The sequence below is a fragment of the Schistocerca cancellata genome, chromosome 1 (genome assembly GCF_023864275.1).
Source record: "Schistocerca cancellata isolate TAMUIC-IGC-003103 chromosome 1, iqSchCanc2.1, whole genome shotgun sequence".
Taxonomy (NCBI): Eukaryota; Metazoa; Arthropoda; class Insecta; order Orthoptera; family Acrididae; genus Schistocerca; species Schistocerca cancellata.
This window is the reverse complement of record NC_064626.1, coordinates 900,238,578-900,264,552: the sequence shown is the minus strand read 5'-3', so window position 1 is coordinate 900,264,552 and position 25,975 is coordinate 900,238,578. Positions and strand designations below refer to the sequence as shown.

The 25,975-nt window shown below is 43.4% G+C and overlaps 1 protein-coding gene across 1 annotated transcript in view; it reads left to right on the top strand.

Annotated features, from left to right (window-relative positions):
• Nucleotides 1–25,975, top strand: part of LOC126112715 (uncharacterized) — a 159,323-nt gene that overhangs the window by 88,756 nt on the left and 44,592 nt on the right. The window contains exon 6 of the mRNA XM_049915013.1: nucleotides 4,180–4,446. Coding sequence (XP_049770970.1) covers nucleotides 4,180–4,446 — 267 coding nt within the window. The remainder of the gene's footprint in view (nucleotides 1–4,179; nucleotides 4,447–25,975) is intronic.

The following is a 25,975-nucleotide window of genomic DNA, read 5'->3' as shown; positions in this document are numbered from 1 at the left end:
ATGGGACTTAACATCTATGGTCATCAGTCCCCTAGAACTCGCTTCCCACGCCCGGGTTCCCGGGTTCGATTCCCGGCGGGGTCAGGGATTTTCTCTGCCTCGTGATGGCCATTTGAACCATTTTTTTTTATAAATACTTTTCTTTAGGGTGCCGGAGATGCCCCCACTTTGATTTTGTTGTTATTTCATGCTGCATGGTAGGACGGCAGCGAGGTTCCTGTGTCAGGACGTACTATGTTTACTTTGTGAATAATAAAGGTTTCTGTTTCTCCTACCTTGCTTAATAAAAAAAATAATAATAAAAGACCCTCACTCCTGACAAAAAAGTGGTTCCCTTGTAAAAAATATAATTACAAAAACAAAGTGAGTGGTAACGTATTTGCCTACAATTGCCCGGGTTCAAATCCCGGCCGGGTTGGAAATTTTCTCCCTAGTGGACTGGGTGTTGTGTTTTCCTCCTCATCACCGACGCGCAAGTCTCCCAATACGGCGTCACCCAACTTCTCCGGTAGGGGCCTCCTGGCCAACAATGCCACGTGATTACTTCATTTCTATCAAGAACGGATCTAGGGATCGTGTTGACAACAGGAGTGCCGCAACATTACGCAGACGGTTCACAGAGACATGTGGCCTTTGTGGACGAGCATTGTCCTGTCGAAACATTCCACCACAGAACTGACACATGATAGGAAACTCGTGAGCGCTTAGCATCTACGTCTATATCATTACTCTGCAATTCTCAGTTAAGCTCCTGACAGACGGTTCATCGAACGACCTTTAAGCAACTTTCTCTACCGTTCCATTCTCCAATAGCGCGCGGGAAAAACGAAAACTTAAATCTGTCCCTACGAACTCTGATTTCTCTTATTTTATTATGATGATCATTTCTCCCTATGTAGATGGGCCCCAACAAAATAATTTCAAAACTCTGAGGAGAAAGTTGGTGACTCAAATTCCATGAGGAGGTAGGTCCTTCCGCAGCAAAAAAACTGTGTTAATTCGTGTATCATATCAGTGGCACTCTCTCTCTCCCATTTCCTGACATTTGTGTCATCAGATTTCTTTTTATCACTACTAGCTATGACATGTGTTCATACCCAATGCTTCCCTCAAGCGTGAAGCCAGGAGTAACACCGCTGTGCCTCTCCAGAACAATGGACGAATGGGACGTCTCCCCAGGTTGCTGTCATATTCCTCGAGAATGGTCGTCCATGATAGTGCAGAACCGCGATTCATAGCTGACGACAATGCGACGCTACTCGTCAACAGTTGGTGCTTCCCAGTCACGGCACCGCTCTACAGGCAGCTGTTTGTGTGGCGTGTTAAGGGCAGCCTATGCATGGGACGGTAATTCCGTAGTTCAGCTGCTGCTGGTTCGACAAGTGGTACGGGCTGACAGAGAATGTTGCACGAAGTCCATCACTTGTTCTCGGATGGCAGCCACAGTTGTAAAGAGGTTCCCTTGTGGTGGTCATACGTGTTCGACCGGACCCTTGACCATGAGCATGTCTGCCCTCACGTTCCCATGTATTTTCCATCATCGGGCCACCGTCACATCCGAATGCCCCACAAATCTGAAAACTGCACGATTCGACCAACCGGCAAAATGAGGACCCACCATGAGGCCCCTTTCAAACTCAGATATAATAACGCTGACTGGTACGAGCATGCGGCATGTCCATGTCCTTCACAGTGGTCAATCAACATCTGATGTGCCCAGGTTCGATTCCTGGCCGGCTCAGAGATTTTCTTCGATCGCGGACTGGGTTTTTTGTTGCCCTTACTTTCGTATCGTCGTAACTGACATTGCTATTGAGATGGCTGAATGGGCACGGCTCGAAAGCCCAAGAAATTGGAAGAAGAAAAAAAAAAATAAAACATCTGACGATGTCCAGGCCACTTTTAGGTTATACCCCATCAGACTTGGTAAAAACATTAAAAACGAAAAACACTAACGCACTCTGATGGCTATTCCACCTGTCACAGACAACTACAGCTTAATCATTTCCATACCCGCCGATGGTCTGCACGTGTAAGAAGTTATACTGACACCCGACCAAATCTTCTAGATGTTTTTCATTTATTATCTGCCAGAGTATTAACCCTGAAACTCGTATGCATACACTGCCATAAAAAAATTAATAAAAAAGAAACCAAACAGACAACGAACTAGCTATACCATAGCAAGACGATGTCATCGGCAACGAAAAAAACTGTAATTTGGGTTTTGTGGTATAAATACTTTCAGCGCTACAAAAACAAGATGCTGCTATGCGATTTGGTGAAAAGCGTACGTCCATTAAATAATGAGCTTGACGAGACGCTGAAGGAGGAGGGCGGAGAGAGAAACGGGCAGCATCACGAGAAATCGTTCAAGACTGCTGGGGTATGTGACGACTAACAATTCGCAGCGGCTCTATCCTGTTACCTGCATACGGACGCCGTAGTCGCCTTGCCGAGGTAAAAGCGGGAGTAGTTATTTAAGCCCGTCTCACACGGAGCAAGGTTCGCCGCAAGTTTGCGAAATGGCGTGCATGCCTGCCGGCTTGCAGGAAAAGGAGCCGGCTATCTTCCATGCCGAAGCTCTCCCACGGTGCAAGATCGGCTGCTATATAGTTGTGTTGTGATCGGCTGCATGTTGTGTCGAACGAAGATGGCTACTTCAGGTACAGATGTTCAGAGCAAACTGGCGTTATTAGCTGTTTTGGTGCTAAACGATGCAGAAATGCATGCTAATGAGAGAAGAAGAAAGAAAGAATGGACGAGAAACTGGATTAAGAGGAGAAACGCTGGAAAAGGTGTGCTCTCCATGCTTCATAAAGAGTTGAGGTTAGTTCGCTAACACCTACTTTTGTTTGAAAAGTATCAACATTTCATTATTGTTTGACTTTATAAATATACCAATAATGACTGTTATATACGATTTTATTTTATAGGATAGAAGATCGTACATCCTTTGCAAATTTTATACGAAAGCATGTACTGGTCCTTGCTCGTCGAATATGGTCAAACAAGACACATGGCACTTGCAACTCTTTCGGGTGCTTCTGCACGCAAGTGTTTTTAATAATAGTTCGCGCTTTTCACGACGTACATACACTGTTCTTCCCTGTAAGTACATATCAATGCTTCAATCGCTTCCTTGGACCACTGCGGTGCCATTATTTAATACTTATAATAACTTCCTACCGCACCTCACAACAGCAGAAAAGCGACTATCAACAAAGGCTTCCCGCCCAAGCTTTCCGCGTCTGACGTCACAAACGAAACGTCTCATGATTCGCCAACGCAGGTAGCACGCAGGGAACCTTACAAGAAAAATAGCACCGGACCTATCCTGGAACTTACAAGGTTCCCAGCAAGGTAGCCCGCTAGCAGACGACGGAGCCCGCAAGGTAGCCGTCGCGCGAGCCAGCAAGGAAACTTACAGCGAATCTTGCTCCGTGTGAGACGGGCTTTAGGATGAGCCACTGCTACTCCACATGGCTCCCGAAATCCACAATGCCATTGGAATCTATGGTGGTACTTCTGCGATGCTAAGATTAGCGATCGTAATAAACAACAAACAAACAACGTCCGAACAGGCCTCGTAGGGCCAACGGTAGCCACCGGCCGCCGTGTCATCCTCGGTCCTTAGACGTCGCCGGCCGCGGTGGCCGTGCGGTTCTAGGCACTTCAGTCCGGAACTTCCTGATACTTAAATCTATACTCGATGTTAACAAATTCCTATTCTTCAGAAACGATTTCCTTGCCATTGCCAGTCAACATTTTATATGCTCCCTACTTCGACCATCATCAGTTATTTTGCTCCCCAAATAGCAAAACTCCTTTACTATTTTAAGTGTCTAATTCCCTCAGCATCACCTGACGTAATCCGACTACATTCCATTATCCTCGTTTTTGGCACTGGGTGGGATATGATAAAACAATTGCTCTAAGTACAACTCTGCATGTCCTTTCAACAACATGCCGCAGGGCTGTACATGGTCACGTAATGCCCCACCACGCACGAAATTCCACCAGAAATGCGACGGGAAAAGTGTATGAGTAGAGCAAGCACCAAGCACGTGCTGCCTGCGTCATCGTAGCTGCGCATGCGCAGTACAGCCTGTCTGGTAACTGCTAAAACGAACCTAGTTTTGGGTCCTGCCCGGCACTGTTTCTGGTCGGCGCGTACAGCATCCCAGCTGTCCAGAAGAGAGGAGGCGGCGGCACCAGCTCCCGCGTGGGCCCGCAGCCGGCGTGAGCGGGCCGCGCCGTGCGCTGTTGTCACGCCTCTGGCCCGCCGTCACGCTCTGCCGCTGACGCACGCCGCCGGCCGGCCGGCCCGCGCTGCATTTTCGGAGGTGCGCACAAAAACCAGGGGCTGCTGCGGCGCGGCGCGGCGCTGCCAGCTATACACGCTACCTGGACACGGGCACTCGCCGCTACTGGCCATCCGTACCAGTAGCTTGCTAAATCGACAACAAATTCCAAAAATCCCCATAGGCACTTTACTGTTCTGTAGAACTTTCCGCAGAACTTGTCACTTCATACTTCCTTCTCGAGAAGTATCATCCATCATCCTTAGTATGAGGCCGGTCGATGTGGCCGAGCGGTTCTAGGCGCTACAGTCTGGAACCGCGCAACCGCTACGGTCGCAGGTTCGAATCCTGCCTCGGGCATGGATGTTTGTGATGTCCTTAGGATAGTTAGGTTTAAGTAGTTCTAAGTTCTAGGGGACTGATGACCTCAGATGTTAAGTAAGTCCCTTAGTGCTCAGAGCCACTTGGACCTTGGTATGAAAGTGGTCCTATGAATCCTCTGTCAAACACTCAAGTTCCAGAGTACATATAAATGTTCGCAGTACCTCCCTTGATAATGACCACACGGCCAAAATTACAGCCGTGGATGGTGTGAATAAATAGTAGTAATAATAATAATAATAATAATGGCGTGTGACGAGGGTCTCTCGTCGGGTAGACCGCTCGCCTGGTGCAAGTCTTTCGATTTGACGCCACTTTGGCGACTTGCGCGTCGAGGGGGATGAAATGATGATGATTAGGCCAACACAACACCCAGTCTCTGAGCGGAGAAAATCTCCAACCTAGCCGGGAATCGAACCCGGGCCCTTGGGATTGACAGTCTGTCGCGCTGACCACTTTTTTGTTCGCTTTTTTTCGGTGCATCTGCTCGGGGCGGACGTCGTAAGACATCCGTTTAAGTTCGTTGTTCATCCATTTATTACAGAGGGCAGCTAACCCTCTGACCGAACACGCTGAGCTACCGTGCCGGCGACCACTCAGCTACAGGGGGCGGACATGAATAAATAGTACTTACAGCCAAAGGCGACCGTGATGTCCTTGAAAAAATTCTACACGACAGCGTAGTGCTTACCCCAGCCGCGAAACGTTACTCCAACACGAAACTCTTAAACCATTCGATTTCAGACACGTAATAAGAAGACTGGGCAAAATACGGATGTACTTAATTTGCGACAAATTTCGTAGGTCGTATGGGAATAGGTAACACGTCGTGGTCACTCTTAATTAAACCGAATACAATGACTAAGCTACAGCACAAATATGTATCACGCTTTCGCCAAACTGTATCCTTGGTTATTCCACAAATCCCTCTGGAGTACAGCCGGCCTCTGTGTCCATGCGGTTCTAGGCGCTTCAGTCCGGAACCCCGCGACTGCTACGGTCGCAGGTTCGAATCTTGCCTCGGGAATGGATGTGTGTGATGTCTTTCCGTTAGTTAGGTTTAAGTAGTTCTAAGTTCTAGGGGACTGGTGACCTCAGTTGTTAAGTCCCATAGTGCTCAGAGCCATTTGAATTAAAAACCAACGAGAAAGAGTTGTTTCTCTACAGCCATGACGTAATTTAATAACTACACGCGAAAGTTCCAGGCGATGCTCCTGTGCTTATTTGTGTTTGATGTGGCATCTATCTCCTACTGCCACGTGCGTATTAGTTGTAGGAAGAACTATGAAGTATAGCTGTTCGTTGTATTACTTTGTATTAAAGGTAATAACTTAGAGATTCTCTATGCTTGCTGATGAGCGAAGTCGCTAAAGCTTCAGGTCAGTACCCGTTTTAAAAGACCGAATCAAATGCTTAGCGGAAGATCGTCACATGAAATCGGAAAACGTGCAGAAGCACGATCGGTACATGCACCTAGAGACAGTTGTGTATATAGACTCCTGCATGAAGTTGTTTCTCAGCATTCGATGTCTTGTTACCAGTTATACACGCATTCAATTGACACATCGCAGATATAAAGGGCCTGAGACTGTCATTAAAAGTCATGTTACCAACTTCGTCTTCAGTGAAAACATTTATAGTCAAGACCGATAACTACCACAAAAACTCTTACGCTAGCGTTTTAAAGCAGGCCACTGCTATCTACGGTTGTGTAAACACCCAGCTTTAGGAGAAACGTTTTTAAACGTTCATATTAAATCTGTCGGAGATAACGACTTTCTGTAACCGATAATGTGATAATTTTTGGAGTGATTAGTGTAAACATCCAGCTTTAGGAGAAACGTTTGTAAACGTTCATATTAAATCTGTCGGAGATAACGACTTTCTGTAACCGATAATGTGATAATTTTTGGAGTGATTATAGATCCTAGCTAAATAAGAAATGATTACTAAAGACATCGTTAACACATTGGGGAAAACATGTGGAAGGATGTTTGTTATTAATAAAGTGTTGTTTCGCAGTTTCGAAGATAATTACATTTCTTAATTACTATCGGAAACAACAATATTCTTCGTTGACCAAACGGGACAATTTAAGAAACGAAGCACACATAGTTTCGTAGCACACGTGGACACCATGCTCGAACCGTTGGATGACTACTTCGCCAGTCGGTGTTTGAAAATAAAGTGTTATGGGAGGAACTTCTTCACTGATTTCACTTACCGCTCCGATGTTACGAGATCGTGCAGCCGTAATACATGGGGAAGACTGGAAAACCATCTGGCACTGGATTTCGTGTTGCTGATAGTAAAATTTATGTTGAATTAACACGTCGCTGGTAGACGGAAGATACCTGTGGAAGGCTGACCTTCATTATTTCAGAGTGAAAGACACGCGGTATTTATCCTGTAAACAGAAACATTATGACTGGCTGTTTCGCTCATTGCCACCAAATTTTTATATGAAGACAGATTTTGCCATTCAAATTACATCTTGGAAGTTACGTACACCACGGAGAAAGTTGAACAGCAAGGTAAGTTAAAAATGCCGATTTCCTTCGTCAAGGGAACGAGGCCATTGAAGCAGTGCAGCATACGTTACGTTAACGTTTCGGTTGTCCGTGTATTTCGGAAGGTTACTCACATTTAACAGTCGTCCTAACAATTACATGTAAATTTGTAGACATTTTCGATGTTACGAATATATTACAGTTGAACACAGAACAACAGTTTAGATTGGCTTTTCCGTCCTTGGAGGACCTGAACTGACGTCATCCGTACGGAGTAGCACGTGGTCTTCCAAGCCTACCTTTAGAAGGGGCGGCAGCTAGAGACATTCCAGGCGCCACCAAAAACAGCAGCAGGGATGGCAGCATCACGAGCCGCAAAGTCTTCTCCACTGACATCCTCGGGCACATCACCTTGGCTACACAGCCGTCCGCCGCGTCATTGCAAACAATACTGCACAGCACTCGCGAGACATACACAAGAGACACAGCGCGACTATTACACTTTATTCGAGCCCTCTGTCAAAAGTTACGGCGGGGGCAGCGGTTCATCAACTCGGAGTTAGTACTGACTTAGACTACAGAAGATATAAGATTCGAAGTTCACCCCAGCGATTTGGTGGAAGCTGCACTACCTCTTCCTTTTTAATCTGGAGTTTAGCGTGTTGTCTGTAGCGCTTAGGGCAGTACAAGCCGCGTCTCACTCTTCGCGATCGACCGAAAGCGTCGCCACGGAGGTTGCGGCGAGAGTGTCCGCCGTGAACGCAAGTGCGAACAGCCGAGGCGGGCTGCGCGCTCCCGACTGCCCCCACTACCGGCCTCATAAAGGCAGCCCATTCAGGGAGGGGGGGGGGGGGAGAAGCTACCAGGTTCGTTCCTATGCACTCTTCCCGTTGCGCAAATGTTTCTCGTTTAAATAATGGAACAGTGCACCGGATACGTATTTTTTTCATGCTTAGCACTGCGCGTTTCGAGAATTCATTCTCACTGTCGAGTGAAAATATTTACGTGAGTATTCTGCGTGCTGTTTGCAATAGAGATGGGCAAACTCGTTCATCCTTGGGAACTAGTTCACTGCTGATCGTTCTTTTTTGGGAACCGTTCATTTTTACTCGTTCACCGTTCATTTGTGTTTGGTATATGGTTATTAGTTGAGTTGACGGTAAATTGAGTTCATGGTTCAGAGTAGTTTCAGGTGTAAGACAAGGCTGCAACCTGTCTCCACTGTTGTTCATATTATTCATGGATCATATGTTGAAAACAATAGACTGGCTGGGTGACATTAATATATGTGAACACAAAATAAGCAGTCTTGCATATGCGGATGACTTAGTTGTGATGGCAGATTCGATTGAAAGTTTGCAAAGTAATATTTCAGAGCTAGATCAGAAATGTAAGGACTATGGTATGAAGATTAGCATCTCCAAAACGAAAGTAATGTCAGTGGGAAAGAAATATAAACGGATTGAGTGCCAAATAGGAGGAACAAAGTTAGAACAGGTGGACGGTTTCAAGTACTTAGGATGCATATTCTCACAGGATGGCAACATAGTGAAAGAACTGGAAGCGAGGTGTAGCAAAGCTAATGTAGTGAGCGCTCAGTTACGATCTACTCTCTTCTGCAAGAAGGAAGTCAGTACCAAGACTAAGTTATCTGTGCACCGTTCAGTCTTTCGACCAACTTTTTTGTATGGGAGCGAAAGCTGGGTGGATTCAGGTTACCTTATCAACAAGGTTGAGGTTACGGATATGAAAGTAGCTAGGATGATTGCAGGTACTAGTAGATGGGAACAATGGCAGGAGGGTGTCCACAATGAGGAAATCAAAGAAAAACTGGGAATGAACTCTATAGATGTAGCAGTCAGGGCGAACAGGCTTAGATGGTGGGGTCATGTTACACGCATGGGAGAAGCAAGGTTACCCAAGAGACTCGTGGATTCAGCAGTAGAGGGTAGGAGGAGTCGGGGCAGACCGAGGAGAAGGTACCTGGATTCGGTTAAGAATGATTTTGAAGTAATAGGTTTAACATCAGAAGAGGCATCAATGTTAGCACTGAATAGGGGATCATGGAGGAACTGTATAAGGGGGGCTATGCTCCAGACTGAACGCTGAAAGGCATATCAGTCTTAAATGATGATGATGATGATGATGATATGGTTATTAAGAAAAACTGAAAACTAGTAGTGCAGGTGACTGAAGGATGGAGGGCACAAAGAGGGGGCACTTGCCTCCGCCCTGAAGTATAGAGTTTTTATTCATTACAGAATTCTTACACACTTTTAGAAGTAATTTCCGTGATTCTGCAGAACCTCTCGTTTAGCCAACTGTAGCGTTGTGTGGCTGATCGCAGGGAAATAATACAGGGTGGCGCACGGAAAACCGGCCCCGAGTACAGACTGCTCGCCAATCACGGACGATCTGTTGCCCGTTAGGAGCAGATACAACAAACAGACAAACATGTAATACTTAGGCAGTGAAGAAATAACAAGCTAATGCAAGCAACAATTGCGAAACAATCGATGACGATGAGTAGAGAGCTGGAGAAGAGAACATGAAAATCTCACGCGACGCGCATGGGCTAATAGCTCATGTAGTCTTGTAAACCTGTTGGTGGCTGTGCCAACTTAATAGACCACAAGTGTCTTGTATAAAATTCTTCGTTTCGACTTCCACTACATAGCTATGCTACGTTGAACAATAATCGTTTACACACGTTGTCTCTGAGTTCGTAGGCGAAGTAGAGACTTTATGGAAGCATAAAATAAAATGTGGTTATCTCATCATACTTGCGTCACACGCTTAGTAAAAATTAGGTTTTTATGTTGCATTATTAAATTTAATGCAGCAATAATAATAATAATTAAGTTCGCAGTAATAAAGTTTTTGGTTTGAAAGCTCCTTCTGAACAAATGTTTTTGAGATAATAAGTAAATACGATTTTATGGCAATCTATATCTTTTCAAATGGAGGGGCACCGCTTTTCCTACTGAGCCAAAATGACCCACAACCCACTTTTTTTTTTTTCAAAGAAACCAAACTAGCAGGTAATGCAAATTGGAAACAACCAAAATTAAAAATAAATAGAGCCTTCCTAAATCTAAATGTAATGTTTTGTATATGGAAGATACACGAAAATCGTTTTATATTAATTTTCTTACACTAAAAATTTAGCAAATTATTGAAAGTTAGTTGCTAAATCAAGTCGATGAAACCAAAAAAATATTAAAAACAAACTTGCCTTGTTATAAGTATGTCATCTGCTGTTCATCGATATAGTGAAGTGAGCTGATATGCCCTTTTGTTACCTGAAAAAACGTACCTATTACATTTTTATGTAATTTACGTAACTATAAAATACTTTTTGATTACCGGTTGTGGACGCTGAATAGCCAGAGCCAAGTGCAAGAACAGTTTCGAAGACATGTAAAATGGGCGAGCGCAGTGAACGAAACGAACAACTGGATACTGAACGTTACTAGGAGCAGTTGGTAGTGGAACTGAGACACGTGGTCATGCGAAGAACGACGGGTGCGGCCGAGGGAGACCGAGACTGAGACGAGCACGCGACCGAGGCTGGAACGAGAACTGCCGAAGTGACCGCCGCGACCGAAGTGAACTATGAACCTTTCGTTCCTCGTTCCCGGGAACTATAAGTAGACCGCCGCGACAGAAGTGAATTATGAACCGATCGTTCTTTGGAATTCGTTCCTCGGTCCTTTCGTTCATCTTGGTGAACCGTTCCTTTGCGCCCGTTCGTTCGCGAACTACCCATCCCTAGTTTGCATGTGTATTGTGTCGTCATTTGAGGTTAGGGTACCGAACGTGCCTACTACATTTTGTAGGAAAATATACTCTCACTGTGAAATTTCGTAACAGTATGTCTGATGGTGTGTCTTGTTTTCTGCATAATGGAGAAGGCGCAGTATCTTATAACCACAAAAAGATGGCTGCAGTGCAAGACAGGCAGCACGACACACAAATACTAATTTAAATATTTGATCATGACATCCCTGAGAAATTTTCGAATTGCGTCGTGCGAAGCATGAAAAAATATGTGAGTGGTACAGTCTCATTACTGTATTTAAAGAATGAATGAATGAATGAATGAATGACAGGCTTTCAAAAAACATCGATTATGGTGAATGAAATTGAGTCCAACGATTCCGTTTCCCACTTGTGGTCGGCACTTCTTGGAGAACCAGTGACACAAAATGTTAACTCAAGACATTCGTAATTATCCTTGCTACCACTTTCCTCATAAACATCCTGTTTTCTTTTACATATTTTGATTACATGCATATGATGAAAAAATTTGATCAGTTTCTGTTACTGATTTTGGTAACACAAATTTTTTTGCTGACTGACAATACATTGCAGATAATAAGTAACAATTTAGTCATTTTGATGGAGACAAAGGATAATGAGATCGTTTTACTTTTGATACCCAAGGTTGTATATAATGAGATCCTTTTACTTTTGGTGCCCCAGGTTGTATATGTGCAACACATTTCTACAGAAAACCTTTAAGGGAATAAAATTACACAAGGATGTTATAATTTTCACAAGTTTGAGATATACAGCTCCTTTAAAAGATTATTAGGAACCTAGAACTTCTTACCTTCAACGAGGATAATACGAGACAACAAAAAATGCTCTGAACATGCGCACGCTCAACTCTTTGGAACCAGTGAGAAGAAATTCATCCGATCCGCCGAAACTTGTTGTAACCGTCCATTGGCCGCAACCTCAACAGCTTTCACTCAGTCACAAACCGCGGGAACCTGAAGAATGCCTGCGTAGAAACCATTCGCGTGGTTGCAATGGTTGCAACTGTACCTCGAACCAACCTACTGTCACCCGAACGTTACTGGCACGTGACGTCGTTCTGACCTGCACATGTCCAGCAAATTTGTCGACTGCTGAGCGATGTCTATCAACTTGGGTAGTGGCATCGGGTTCTCGTGGAAGGACTTCCGAATTGTTCAGTTCCAGAATGCGCGGTTATCTTGCTAGTTGCTTGGTGAGCCATCGAACAAAATGTGCGAAGCTTATCTTTTGGGAAAATGAAAGATTTCAGGTTACAGGAGGAGGTCAAATTACTGGCTTCTGTAGTTCGTCACAGGAGGTAACAATAATTGTATGTTTTATTTTATCCATTACAAATGGCTAGTGAAAGCCTGCGACCCTAAAAACAATTTATTTATTTTTTTTAATAAAAGGATTTCTTCTGATGTCCAGCACGATTTTCTTTTTATGTACGAGCATATTTCGCATGGCGTCTTCGGGAAACGACTCAAATTTTCAAGTGGATTATTCGTGTATTACCCATTTATTCGTGATGTTTTAGATGTGAGAGGTGCTGCATCGATCTTATGCCTTTATTGTAATACATAAACACGCAATGTTGTAGTTACTGACCGATAATCGATCTTTGTATTAAGTTAATGGCAAATTTTTTCAGCATTTTAAGTACGTTTTTCGTGTATTACGCTATCTATTCGTGATGATTGCGATGTGTGAGGTGCTGCATTGTTCCGTTGTATTGTAAACCGTAGCATCCTGCCATGCTGGGCCGACGGCGGCTGGTGGTTGTTTTTATTTTATTGATTTATTTACACGTCAAGTTCCGTAGGACCAAATTGAGGAGCAAATCTCCAAGGTCATGGAACATATCAGTACATGAAATTACAACATAAAAGTAATAACAGATAAAAATAAAATGTTTATGTACCCGAAAAAATTCAATCCATACATAAACGCAATCAACAATACAACAAGAATCAGCTTAATTTTTCAAGGAACTCCTCGACAGAATAGGAGTGACCCATGATGAAACTCTTCAGCTTCGATTTGAAAGCGCGTTGATTACTGCTAAGATGTTTGAATTCGAGCGGTAGCTTATTGAAAATGGATGCAGCAGTATACTGCAAATCTTTCTGCACAAGAGTTAAGGAAGTCCGATCCAAATGCAGGTTTGATTTCTGCCGGGTATTAACTGAGTGAAAGCTGCTTATTCTTGGGAATAATCTAATATTGTTAACTAGAAATGACAGTAAGAAATATATATATATTGAGAGGCCAATGTCAAAATACCCAGGCTCGTGAACAGGGGTTGACAAGAGGTTCGTGAACTTATTGCCCAAACCGCCCGTTTCTGAGCCAAAAATAACCTTTTAGAATAGGAAGAGTTATCCCAAAATATAATACCATACGATATAAGCAAATGAAAAATCAGCAAAGTAGACTAATTTTCGTGTCGAACGATCACTCACTTCAGATATAGTTCGAATAGTAGAAATGGCAGCATCAAGTCTTTTAACAAGATCCTGAACGTGGGCTTTCCACGGCAGTTTACTATCTATATGAACACCAAGAAATTTGAACTGTTCAGTTTCACTAATCATTTGCCCATTGTGTGAAATTAAAACGTCAGGTTCTGTTCAATTGTGTGTGAGAAACTGTAAAAACTGAGTCTTGCTGTGATTTAGCGATAGTTTATTTTCTGCAAGCCATGAACTTAGGTCATGAACTGCACTATTTGAAACCGGGCCAATGTTGCACACAACATCCTTTACTACCAGGCTAGTGTCATCAGCAAACAGATATATTTTAGAGTTACCCGTGCTACTTGAGGGCATATCGTTTATATAAATAAAACGGTTGAGGTGGGCTCATGGAGAACACAGCATCCTTTAGAGCCTTAGCTTAAAATACATGGATTGCTGTTTTGTCACTACTAAATTGATTTAAAGAGGGATAGGGATCCAAATATTTCGTTTGAAATTTGATCTTCCTTATTTTTAAGCTTTCTTTGGTTGTTGGTTTTCACTTTTCACTGAGTTGTTTGTTTCATGTCTGTTGTCTCTATAGATTACTATTTGTTTTACTACTCTCTCTTCTATCGCGTCCATTTCTCTATTTCTTGTGTTGTGGTTCCTTCATATGGTATTTGTCCAATGGTTTGCAGCATTCTTCCGCCAGTGGATTTTATTCTATGGCAATACGTTTCGGTTCCCCTATCCCGAAAAAGCAACTGTCAGGATAGGCAATATTTTCTATTGCCACCTTATACGGCCGATCCTACAATATGCGCGCATTAACGGGCGTCGATTACATACTGAACCAATCGATAGCTGTTTGAGCGACAGTCAAACAATATATTTAAAACAAATTTCTTTCGGATTCACCGTGTCTGTTATTACACATATTAGTGGAGTTCCCACCCCGGGTTACCTGGAGATGTTTGACACCTGGCGCCGGTAGCTGTGGGAACCAGGGCGGCAGCCGTAAGACAGCTCTCACGAAAGCTACGCTCCCACGCACTTGACGCGTGGTAAGGGATCTCCATGGGCCACAGAGCGCAATTTAAATTTGTAGAGACAAAGGAATTAGAAGACAAAAGGGTCGCGAGGAGGCGGACACGGTGTCGTGGAGACCGTATTAGGGCTAGATAGCGGCCTGCAGCAAAAAGCCCAGCCTTCCAAATACAGCACCGGCCGTGCACAATCTCGCCCAAGGTCGCCGCTACCGGTGGGAGCCGACTCGACGAGCTGCCGCCTGGACAGACGATGGTCGACGAAGAAGCCGCCAACGAATCTGCGGCAGCAAAGGTTGCCGTTCCCAGACCGTCACTATAACATTTAGACGCTAAAATAGCCTAATTTCAAATTTTCGAACTACTTCATATGATTATAATCTCATCAACACTATATATAAGAATATAATTTCCCTTTCATGTGAAAAATGGAGGTTTAAAGTTTTTGTATCAATTTTAAATGCGTTAGACATCATATCATGAGAACACAAATAAACTTGTAATATCTTTGTAAGCCAATAGATGCTAAATACTGTAGCACCTCAGGTAAAATTTTATACAGTGCAAGTGCAGTGCTCTCGAGGAAAATAAGCTACGAAGATACATAGGTTTGTAGATATACCACATCAGTTCCCAAATATTTCTACTTCGTAATCTACCACATGCATTCTGCAATCAAAGTGATAAACTTAAAACATTCAAGATATTTTGATTCCGTTAATTTTCTGCGAGCAACGCACATGGATTAACCATTGGAATTGTTACCAGATGACAGAACAAAGCCACCGCAATGAGTTAGAAAAAAAAGGAAGAGCAAGAACAAGAAACCTTCAATTTTTTTTGTATGAGGACTGGGTACACAGCTTAATGTTGTTACTGAATGACTTAAAAATACGAGGAGCGTACATTAAGTAACGCAATACAGTTTTTTTCTGAAAGCAGGTTGGATTCCATTCCACCATCTTATTCTCCACTCTTTTGGCTATAAAACCATATCTTTCAACATTATGTCCGTTCAATGCGACGGCCGTACGCCACCTTACTGGAAATCTGAAATTTGTGGTAAGGTCTTATGGGACCAAACCGCTGAGGTCATGGGCCCGTAAGCAACCTTGCAGAACTAGCACTCCTGGAAGAAAGTTTGGAAGGTAGGGGACGAGATACTGGCAGAACTAAAGCTGTGAGGACGGGGCGAGAGTCGTGCTTGGGTAGCTCAGATGGCAGAGCCCGCAAAAGGCACATGTCCCGAGTTAGAGTCTCGGTCCGGCACACAGTTTTAATCTGCCATGAAGTTTCATATCAGCGCACAGTTCGCATGGCAACTATCTTTTGGGATTGTCATGGTGTTTCGTTCGTTCCTTCGTTCCCCGCAACGCCAACATGCAGAGAGACTCTGTGATGGCTTGAGCAATCTGCGAGCTCCCATGGAAAGAAAATGTCCTGGACTTTTGTCTCGCAAAGCTGTCTATCTTCATGACAATACTCGGCCTCATACAGCCCGAATGATCCAGGCGGAGCTCGGAAGGTTCAAGTGCGAAGTGTTCCCGCATCCTCCATATTCACCAGATCTTACCCCAAATTATTTTCACATGTTCCTCCAACTCAGGGATTCTTGGAGGCACGCACTCCAACACCGATGACGAAGTCACATCAGCAGTGAACAACTGGTTACGAGCATAGCATCCGACTTGATACAACACTGGTTTGGAAAAGCTTGTGTCACGACATCAAAAATGCTTGAAAAAACATGGCGACTGGAAAGAAAACTAACAACAAATAAAATGTTTTCACCATTATAAATGGTATATAATTTTTTTTATAAAATAAGGAAACTTACTTAGTGGACGCCCCTGGTATGTTCCTGCATGTCCGACTTAACGTCGTAGAGCGGGGTCTTAACGTCCCACTATGCTTGAAAATGACAAAAAATCGAAATTTCAACGCAATAAATATATTAATAACCCTAAAAGGAGCGGTTACTTTCAATATTTAAATTTAATGAATGATTACGTTGAATTTTTATTTATAATTGTAAATTTGCATACTGTGGTACTTTTATATATTTTATAAAAGTTGAAGCATGGTCCTGGCGTTAATAAAATGTGTTCCAAACATCTCTGACTGAGTAATGGGAGCCCAACACAAGAGATCGTACAAAAGTGGGCTCGTTGGACGACATTAAATATTTCCGTTGGTTCGTAATCGAAGTTTCATGCTTCTTGAACCACCAAACGCCTTTCTTTGGATTCATCTGATTACGAGAGGTATGTGAATAGTTGTTCTACTACGAATATCTTTTTACATAGTTATCAACGTACTGTTTTAATTAATACCATGTTCTCAAGATACATCTCAATCTTACCAATTACGGTCGAGGAGTGGTTTTCTTATAGTAACTTACCATTTTCTTTATATTCGTCGGTGTCATTCAGTGATACAATAGCTCGAGAGAGCCCAACACATTTGTCGCATACGGAACAACTAAGAAGGCTGCTGCAGCTGATTAAGGGTTTGAAGGGACAAAACATCTAAGATCATCAGCTTTTATTTACCTCTCAGGATGGAATCTCTGTCTAGAGTTAATCCTATGTCCACGTATGAGAATGCTTATGAATGTTTACGTTAGATGTATCTGTGGCGGGGCCGGCCGTTGTGGGCGAGCGGTTCTAGGCGCTACAGTCTGGAATCGCGCGACCGCTACGGACGCAGGTTCGAATCCTGCCTCGGGCATGAATGTGTGTGATGTCCTTAGGTTAGTTAGGTTTAAGTAGTTCTAAGTTATAGGGGACTGATGACCACAGCAGTTAAGTCCCATAGTGCTCAGAACCATCTGAACCATTTTTTTTACCTGTGGCGGAACGTGGATACCAGCTCGGTATTTATCTAGTGGGATCTCTTGTAACAACTCAATTACTGTTTCATCGCATGGTTGGCAGGAGCTGCATGCAGCACCAAGTCTTCCGATTTCTACCGACAACTATGAATCAGAACTATAAGGCTTGAGGGTCAAGAAAACCTGAAGAACCAGTAGATACGCTGTATTTATATATTTAAAAACAATCACAGTGCATTATTATTCGTTTCGTGTCATTTGCTCCTGTTTAACCGTAGGCCAAGAATACTTTTTCCGCCCGCTGACCCCGGTTCGATTCCAGGTACTGTCAGGGATTTTTCCTTGGTAGGAGGACTGGTAAGGGGTGCTCACTCAGCCTCGTGAGGCCAACTGGGGAGATAATCGACCGATTAGTAGCGGTTCCAAGCTCAAGAAACCTCACAACGACCGGTAGAACAATGTGCTGACTACATACCCTTCCTCACCGCACCCGATGACGTCACTACAGCTGGTTAGGCACGATCAACCCGTCTATGGCCAAAACGAAGAGCTTTAAAGATACATTTCCGTAGAGCACGTATTTCTCAATGGTTGTTCATCATTCATCGGGTAGCTGTAGATTCCTTGCAATTAACAGCTTTAAAATTATACTCTAGGCCCTACATTCGCGTTCAAGTCTAGTCTGGTAAAGTCTAAAACTTGGATACTTTTTCTTGCATTTCTTTAGTGAACTTGCCCTTTCGCCCAGATATGTTAGCAACGAATTTAATAGCTTATGAAACACCAATAACTCACATGAAAGCACGACCAAACAATGACATGGGATTACCGTACGTGAACGATGTTGCCGTACACTGGGTATACTTCGATCGATTTTCACTTTCAAATGTGATTATTTTGACAATTTTTTAACTTCTGTGGTGTTTCCGTTAGTGAACACTGAGGCTTGTATATTACATACTAATTGGTACAATACATTTTCTTACATGCAGAGGAAGTAATGGAAAAAAGATAAGTGGTCGAAGTTAGCATGGATTTGGGGATACATTGACTGGTCTATACTTCCACAACTGTCAGCTACTATTTCATTTGTAGTCAATATTCCAAAAACACGATGAACTTTGAAGTAAATACATTGATCTACTGTTTTCTTAAGTGCTTCATTAAGCCTCATAAAATAAGAAAAATCTAATTCGGTACATAAATCAAACACTGTGATACACCATCTACATTATAAATTAATGAAAGGTGCTAAGATGAAGTACCATATACGTAGCTCCAAATTTAGATGAGCATAGTATCTTCAGTTCCATTTATCTTAGACCTAAATCCTCGATACAAAAATCACTTATCGCGAAACTGCATTCTTTGTATCCGGAGATATTTGACATTATACGAGGGTTGGAACTTCAATAGAGGTAACTATTTATTCACAACCGATGCAAACGATTTACATGTTTGCACCTGCTACTGTCCTTCAAAGTAGTCACCAGCATTGTGTAGAACCCGTTGCCAGCGATGTGGAAGGCGTAGTATACCGTTAGCAGAGCCTGTTCTGTTGATGGTGCGAATGGAGCGGTCTAAAGTTACAGTGACTCTCGTGTACGACTGTGATGGTGTTATCCCAACGCATTACGTTCCTCCACAGCAGACCGTCAATGCACAGCATTACTGTTCGTTTTTGGAGCATAACCTGCGGCCAGCTTTGCGAAAGAAGCGGCGACACTTTTAGCGCAACCCACCCATCATTTTGCACGACAATGCGCGGGCGCATACAGCGCAAGCTGTGGCTATTCTGTTCGGTCGATGGGACTGAGAAGCACTGTACCATCCACCATACTCCCCGGACTTAAGCCCTTGTGACTTTGATTTGATTCCGCAGATGAAGGAACCAAAAAATGGCTCTGAGCACTATGGGACTTAACTTCTGAGGTCATCAGACCCCTAGAACTTAGAACTACTTAAACCTAACTAACCTAAGGACATCACTCACACCCTTGCCCGAGGCAGGATTCAAACCTGCGAGCGTAGCGGTCGCGCGGTTTCAGACTGTAGCGCCTAGATCCGCTCGGCCACCCCGGCCGGCATGAAGGAACCACTTCGTGGCATTCGCTTCAGAACTGTTCCAGAGATTCGACAGGCAGTTGACCGCTCCATTCGCACAATCAACAGAACAGGCTCTGCTAATGGTATACTACACTTCCACATCGCTGGCAACGGGTTCTACACAACGCTGGTGACTACTTTGAAGGACAGTAACAGATACAAACATGTAACTCTTTTGTATCGGATGTGAATAAACAGTTGCCACTATTTAAGTTCCAACTCTTGTTCGTTGTACCTGAATCACTGCGGGAACCACAACAGTTTGGAATTTGAGTAATATATGACTGACATTCGTTTTTATCATTTGTAGGCTCATTAACAACTACAAGTGCGCCTTCGTCTATATACCGATGGGTGACGTATGTATTCCATAGTTTCACACTGTCTTTGGTACCAATACTGTTAAATAAACTGTGTATCTGTAATCATACGGTAACAAAACAGAGAAATCTTCTCACACACATGACCCCAGAAATAGTAATATAGTGTCAGATATATATACATCCAAACAAAAGTCTAACCCGTGGTCTGCTTCGAGAATCAATCGAACAACATACATGATATGGTTGAAAACACCGATCTCTCTGCAGTTAGGTATTGTGGATTTTGCACAACCTGCTACCAACATACTTTTTCATATACAAGTATAAGTCGCAACAAGTTCGGCAATTGTTGCGCAAGAAAATTGGCACTACATGGCACATGGCGCCAATCAGCAGATATTTTTGGAACTTTACCACCAAGCAGTATATACAAAACATCCAGCAGAGAGCTGCGAAACTTTTGGTTTGTGAGTGGTCAACGTAATCACTGCGGTTAAAGTATACACGGTCGGGGCACTGTTCATCTCCACAGGGAGAGGAGCAATGCGGGAAAACAATTTCGACAATTTGCTCAGTATCAACAACACAAGGATTTCACTTCGTACTGATCACTTACTAAGGTAAAGATTAAAACTGAAAGCGCTCAGCTCATTTTAACAAATACGTTGCAAGTTTTTCCCAATATACACAGTGGGTTTGTTCCACAGTTCATGCAGTTTATGTAGGCACTTTTTATTTTTTTAGTTTAAGGCTTTTTCTAAGCGCTCTTATTTAGTTGTATTTTGACACTAAAAATGAAGTATGTAGTTCATTTGAACTAGATCACCGAACTATCTCAAAAGGACCGGTTCCACAGAAAGAATTACTTTGCCCATCTCTACAGTTATACAGGGTGTTACAAAAACGTACTGCCAAACTTTCAGGAAACATTCCTCACACACAAAGAAAGAAAATATGTTATGTGGACATGTGTCCGGAAACGCTTACTTTGCATGTTAGAGTTCATTTTATTACTTCTCTTCAAATCACATTAATCATGGAATGGAAACACACAGCAACAGAACGTACCAGCGTGACTTCAAACACTTTGTTACAGGAAATGTTCAAAATGTCCTCCGTTAGCGAGGATACATGCATCCACCCTCCGTCGCATGGAATCCCTGATGCGCTGATGCAGCCCTGGAGAATGGCGTATTGTATCACACCCCTCCACAATACGAGCACGAAGAGTCTCTACATTTGGTACCGGGGTTGCGTAGACAAGAGCTTTCAAATGCCCCCATAAATGAAAGTCAAGAGTGTTGAGGTCAGGAGAGCGTGGAGGCCATGGAATTGGTCCGCCTCTACCAATCCATCGGTCACGGAATCTGTTGTTGAGAAGCGTACGAACACTACGTACTGATGTGCTTGATGCTAGTACTGTAGAGCAATGAGTCGCATGTCAACACAAGCACCGAAGTCAACCTTACCTACCTTCAATTGGGCCAACTGGCGGTGAATCGAGGAAGTACAGTACATACTGACGAAACTAAAATGAGCTGTAACATGGAAATTAAGCGTTTCCGGACACATGTCCAAGTAACATCTTTTCTTTATTTGTGTGTTTCTTGAATGTTTGGCCGTACCCTTTTGTAACACCCTGTATACTGTGGAGATAGTGTAACTAAATATTCCAGGCCTTCAACAGATACATTTCGGTGAAAACAGCGCCGTTTACATCCTTTTCGTCCGTATAAGACCCGAAACAAATACACTGTACGACAGGGAACCTAGCAGGGGGAGTGTGAAGGGTGCAACCCGACACGGGGCGCTCGTGTAAACAAAGCAGAGTGACGTTTTAGTGGCTACACCTCTCTGTCGGGTGAGGACTGCTTTAAGAAAGGCAGCCGCGTAAAGTGCGGGGCCTACTGTGACAAAACATGAAGCCGCCTTGTGGAGGACACGCTACGTATCCCCGCAAGCCTGTAATTGCAGGCGGCGGGACACGCACGCTCGCGGGCACGCTACGCTCGTCATGGGAGACGGAACGACCGGACAGCGAACAAAACATCGCCCTGCAGGCCTCATTCCTGCTCCTGCGTGACCGTTCCACAGGAATTCTCGACCAAAACTGACTCGCAACTAATGTCAACTTTCTGCAAATTACAACCAGGGGTTGTTCATACCGTCATTCTAAAACTATACCTCGTTTTTGCAAGTCTCTGGCTAGCATTTCAAACAAAGAAATTACGTGGTGTGTTTTTTAAGTAAGTACCGTTTTGAAATTAAAAAAAGACGTGCTAAGATATCTCAATAATTTTATTTTTAAAAAAATGGTTCAAATGGCTCTGAGCACTATGGGACTTAACATCGGAGGTCATCTGGCCCCTAGAACTTAGAACTACTTAAACCTAACTAACCTAAGGACATCACACACATCCATGCCCGAGGCAGGATTCGAACCTGCGACGTAGCGGTCGCGCGGTTCCAGACTGAAGCGCCTAGAACCGCTCGGCCACATCGGCCGGCTAATTTTATTTTTACATGAAAGCCTGTACCTTAATCTACGCACTGACTCCATTACAGTCTGATTCTTTCTTGTTTAAGATGAGTGTTTAAGATGGCTCCGATAATCGTGAGTCCCGCCGACTGTGAAGTACGGGCGGTTATTTCTTAGTGCTAAAGGCCTAAAAGCGATCGATATTCATCTGTGCAGTATACGGAGAAAACATTATGAGTGATGGAATGGTAAGAAAGTGGGTGAGAGCATTTAAAGATGGCCGCACAAATGTGCATGATGAACAACGGAGTGGGCGTCCTTCGGTCGTTAATGAAAGTTTGGTGCAGGAAGTGGACAATAAGGTGAGAGAAAACAGACGCTTTACGATTTCCTCCTTGCGGGATGACTTTCCTAATGTTTCTCGTAGTGTTTTGTATGGCATTGTGACCGAGCACTTGAATTACCGAAAATTGTGCGCACGTCGCGTATCGAAAATGTTGACGGATGTGCACAAAACCAAACGTTTACACTGTGCACTGACTTTCCTTGTGCGGTAGTACAAGGACGGTGATTATTTCTTAAGCCAAATTGTTACGGGCGATGAAACATCGATGGCCTACGTCACACCAGATTCAAAGCAACAGTTCATGCAAGTTGAGCAAGAGCATCGTTTTGCCTCAAGACAATGCCCGTCCGCATGTGGCGAATCAGACCAAAGATCTCATCACATCTTTTCGATGGAAAACTCTAGATCATCCGTACAGCCCCGATCTTGCGCCCAGTGACTACCGTCTGTTCCTGCACTTGAAGAAACACCTGGGCGGTCAGCGTCTTCAAGACGATGACGAAGTCAAAACAGTGGTGATGCAGTGGTTAACAAGTCAGGCGGCAGACTTCTATGAGGAGGGTGTTCAAAAACTGGTACAACGTTATGTCAAGTGCCTCAATATTGACGGAAATTATGTAGAAAAGCAGATTAAGGTACAGGCTTTCATGTAAAACTAAAATTATTGAGATATCTTAGCAGGTCTTTTCTTAATTTCAAAACGGTACTTACTTAAAAAACACGCCTCGTATTTTCATTTATTACCCACATAACGACACGTCGAATATTATATTGATTACAGTTACGGATGGCTGAGGAGCTATGTGATGGTCTGCAAGGTACAATACTGAAAGGATACGTCCGTAAACGTGATTTTATTTACGAAAACCTTATTCATTTGTACTGTAAACAGATATGAAATGAAATTTTTGGAAACAGCGGTCAATCTGCAATCTTGGATGTGAAGTTCAGGTCATGTTATAAACAAAGAAAGAAAAATGCAAAAAAATCAGACTGATTCCCAAATATGCCTCAGTTGGAACTTATTGGAACATTCACAACAAAATAATGACGTTACCTGAAAACTACGAGCCTTTATGCAGAAATCGATGTGATAAAAAAATCAACAGTCACAGAAAAAGCAGGTAACTCTTTTAGCACACGAAAAATTGCAAATCTCAGATGTAGGCCAACAACTCACTTACGCAGATTTTCAAAATGCGTTCGAGGCCGTACATCGCTGACGACTGATTTTGAAAGATGATGATACAGAGGACCAGCTGAAGTATGGAAGTGCCTGGGATAATTCGATAGTGCCCAATACCTTATGCAAGGAGGCCAATAAATTCCTGTAATGCTGACATTTAATATGCAGTGTGGTCAGAAACAGTGTGGAAAGCTTGTAAAGTTGTTGCAGATTGTGCTGATAGATGTCTTATAGTTAATTAACATTGAAGTTAGTCTTTCAAGCCGTCGCGCGCGCAAATTCAAGCGCCCCGCCAGAGACGATGGCGACAAATTTCGTTCTCATTTTGGTTTCATAAAACCGAACATGACAGCGATACGAAAATTGGACATGGGACAATAGTACGGATTGAAGGCTGAACACTCTGTGCGCTGTCATCTACGCTATGAGAATAAGTGACTCTTAACGTATTTGGCGGGCCTCTTGAATTTGCGCGCAAAGGCCTGTAAATAATAATAATACTAATAATAATAATAAAAAAATAAAAAAAAGTTCAAATGGCTCTGAGCACTATGGGACTTAACTGCTGAGGTGATCAGTCTCCTAGAACTTGGAACTACTTAAACCTAACTAACCTAAGGACAAAAGGAACACGAAAGTGATACTATCTTGCTGCTCTGGGTACGTGAATGATTACTGCGGGCATTGCTACCAGATTATTGCTTGATGAAGCTGTGGGAAAGTGCAATTCCCAAGTCATTATGTTAATGAATGGTAGCTTGCTTTATGTGGTGTCACCGCCAGACACCACACTTGCTAGGTGGTAGCCTTTAAATCGGCCGCGGTCCGTTAGTATACGTCGGACCCGCGTGTCGCCACTATCAGTGATTGCAGACCGAGCGCCGCCACACGGCAGGTCTAGAGAGTCTTCCTAGCACTCGCCCCAGTTGTACAACCGACTTTGCTAGCGATGGTTCACTGACAAAATACGCTCTCATTTGCCGAGACGATAGTTAGCATAGCCTTCAGCTACGTCATTTGCTACGACCTAGCAAGGCGCCATTACCAGTTACTATTGATACTGAATCATGTACAGTCAAGAGCGACGCTCATCATTAATGGATTAAAGTTAAGTATTCCACCAGCTACGTCCGTTTTTCTAAAATCTAATTTCCTTGTCCTGTTCCAGACCTCACGCCAGCCTGCGTGAGGTAAAACGCGTGCCTTTCGGCTTCCTCTCATACCCGGTGTTGGCTCTCCTGCCAACCCACAACACTTTAAACATGGATAAAGCCTGGGTTAACTCCGTACTATCCAGTTACATACATCGTTAGTGATAAAAACTGTCAACAAATTTACATGAAGTCCGATCGCGACATGCGGTGAATGATGCGCGAAGGAAAGAGTCCGATTAATTAAGAAAAACGGTTTTTCAGTTCTGGGTAATGACTCTTGGATCCGCAGAAGGTGGCTTCTCCAGCAAGACCTGATCCTTTGTCGAAAGGAAGTTTCATTTTGTCTTTCTTAGTCAACTGAATAGCAAAACTCCCGACATCTCTTAACTGTAAAGCCAAAGAACAATGTTTCCATTTTCAAAATAAAATCTTTTAGTTCCTTCGTTCAGGGGTAAAAATAAGTCGTTTGAACCAAAGACATTTTTGTGTTCAGTTGCGCCTTGATTTAAGTTGTTGGCTCGTCTCTTCAATGTCTTACTGGGAATAATAAATATTTTACTTGCTTTCTTGCAACCCATTTCGCCACTTCTCACTGCTTTAATAGCCTGCAGCATTTTAATGGACTTCAGCACTGTTGTGAAGTCTTGCGAGGTCGATTTCTAGCCATCTGCAAGAGAAAACTTGAGTGATACGTTTGAATATGTTCGGGGCAAAGCGATCCCTTTGAAGAAACTAGGACCATATTGCCCCAGACGCTCTCAGGCTAGAAAAAGACGGCAACAAGATTCCTAGCACATTTTTAAATCTCGAAACATGGAGGTGACTTAAGTTATCTTCAAAACAACCCAACAAATTATCCCACCGCACATTCTACTGACGCTTGAAACATAATCAGGGCATAGCATAAAATTCCACCGAGAGATAGCATCATCTACCATAGAGTATAAATATCTATGGAGTGAGCATAGCCGGCCGAAGTGGCCGTGCGGTTAAAGGCGCTGCAGTCTGGAACCGCAAGACCGCTACGGTCGCAGGTTCGAA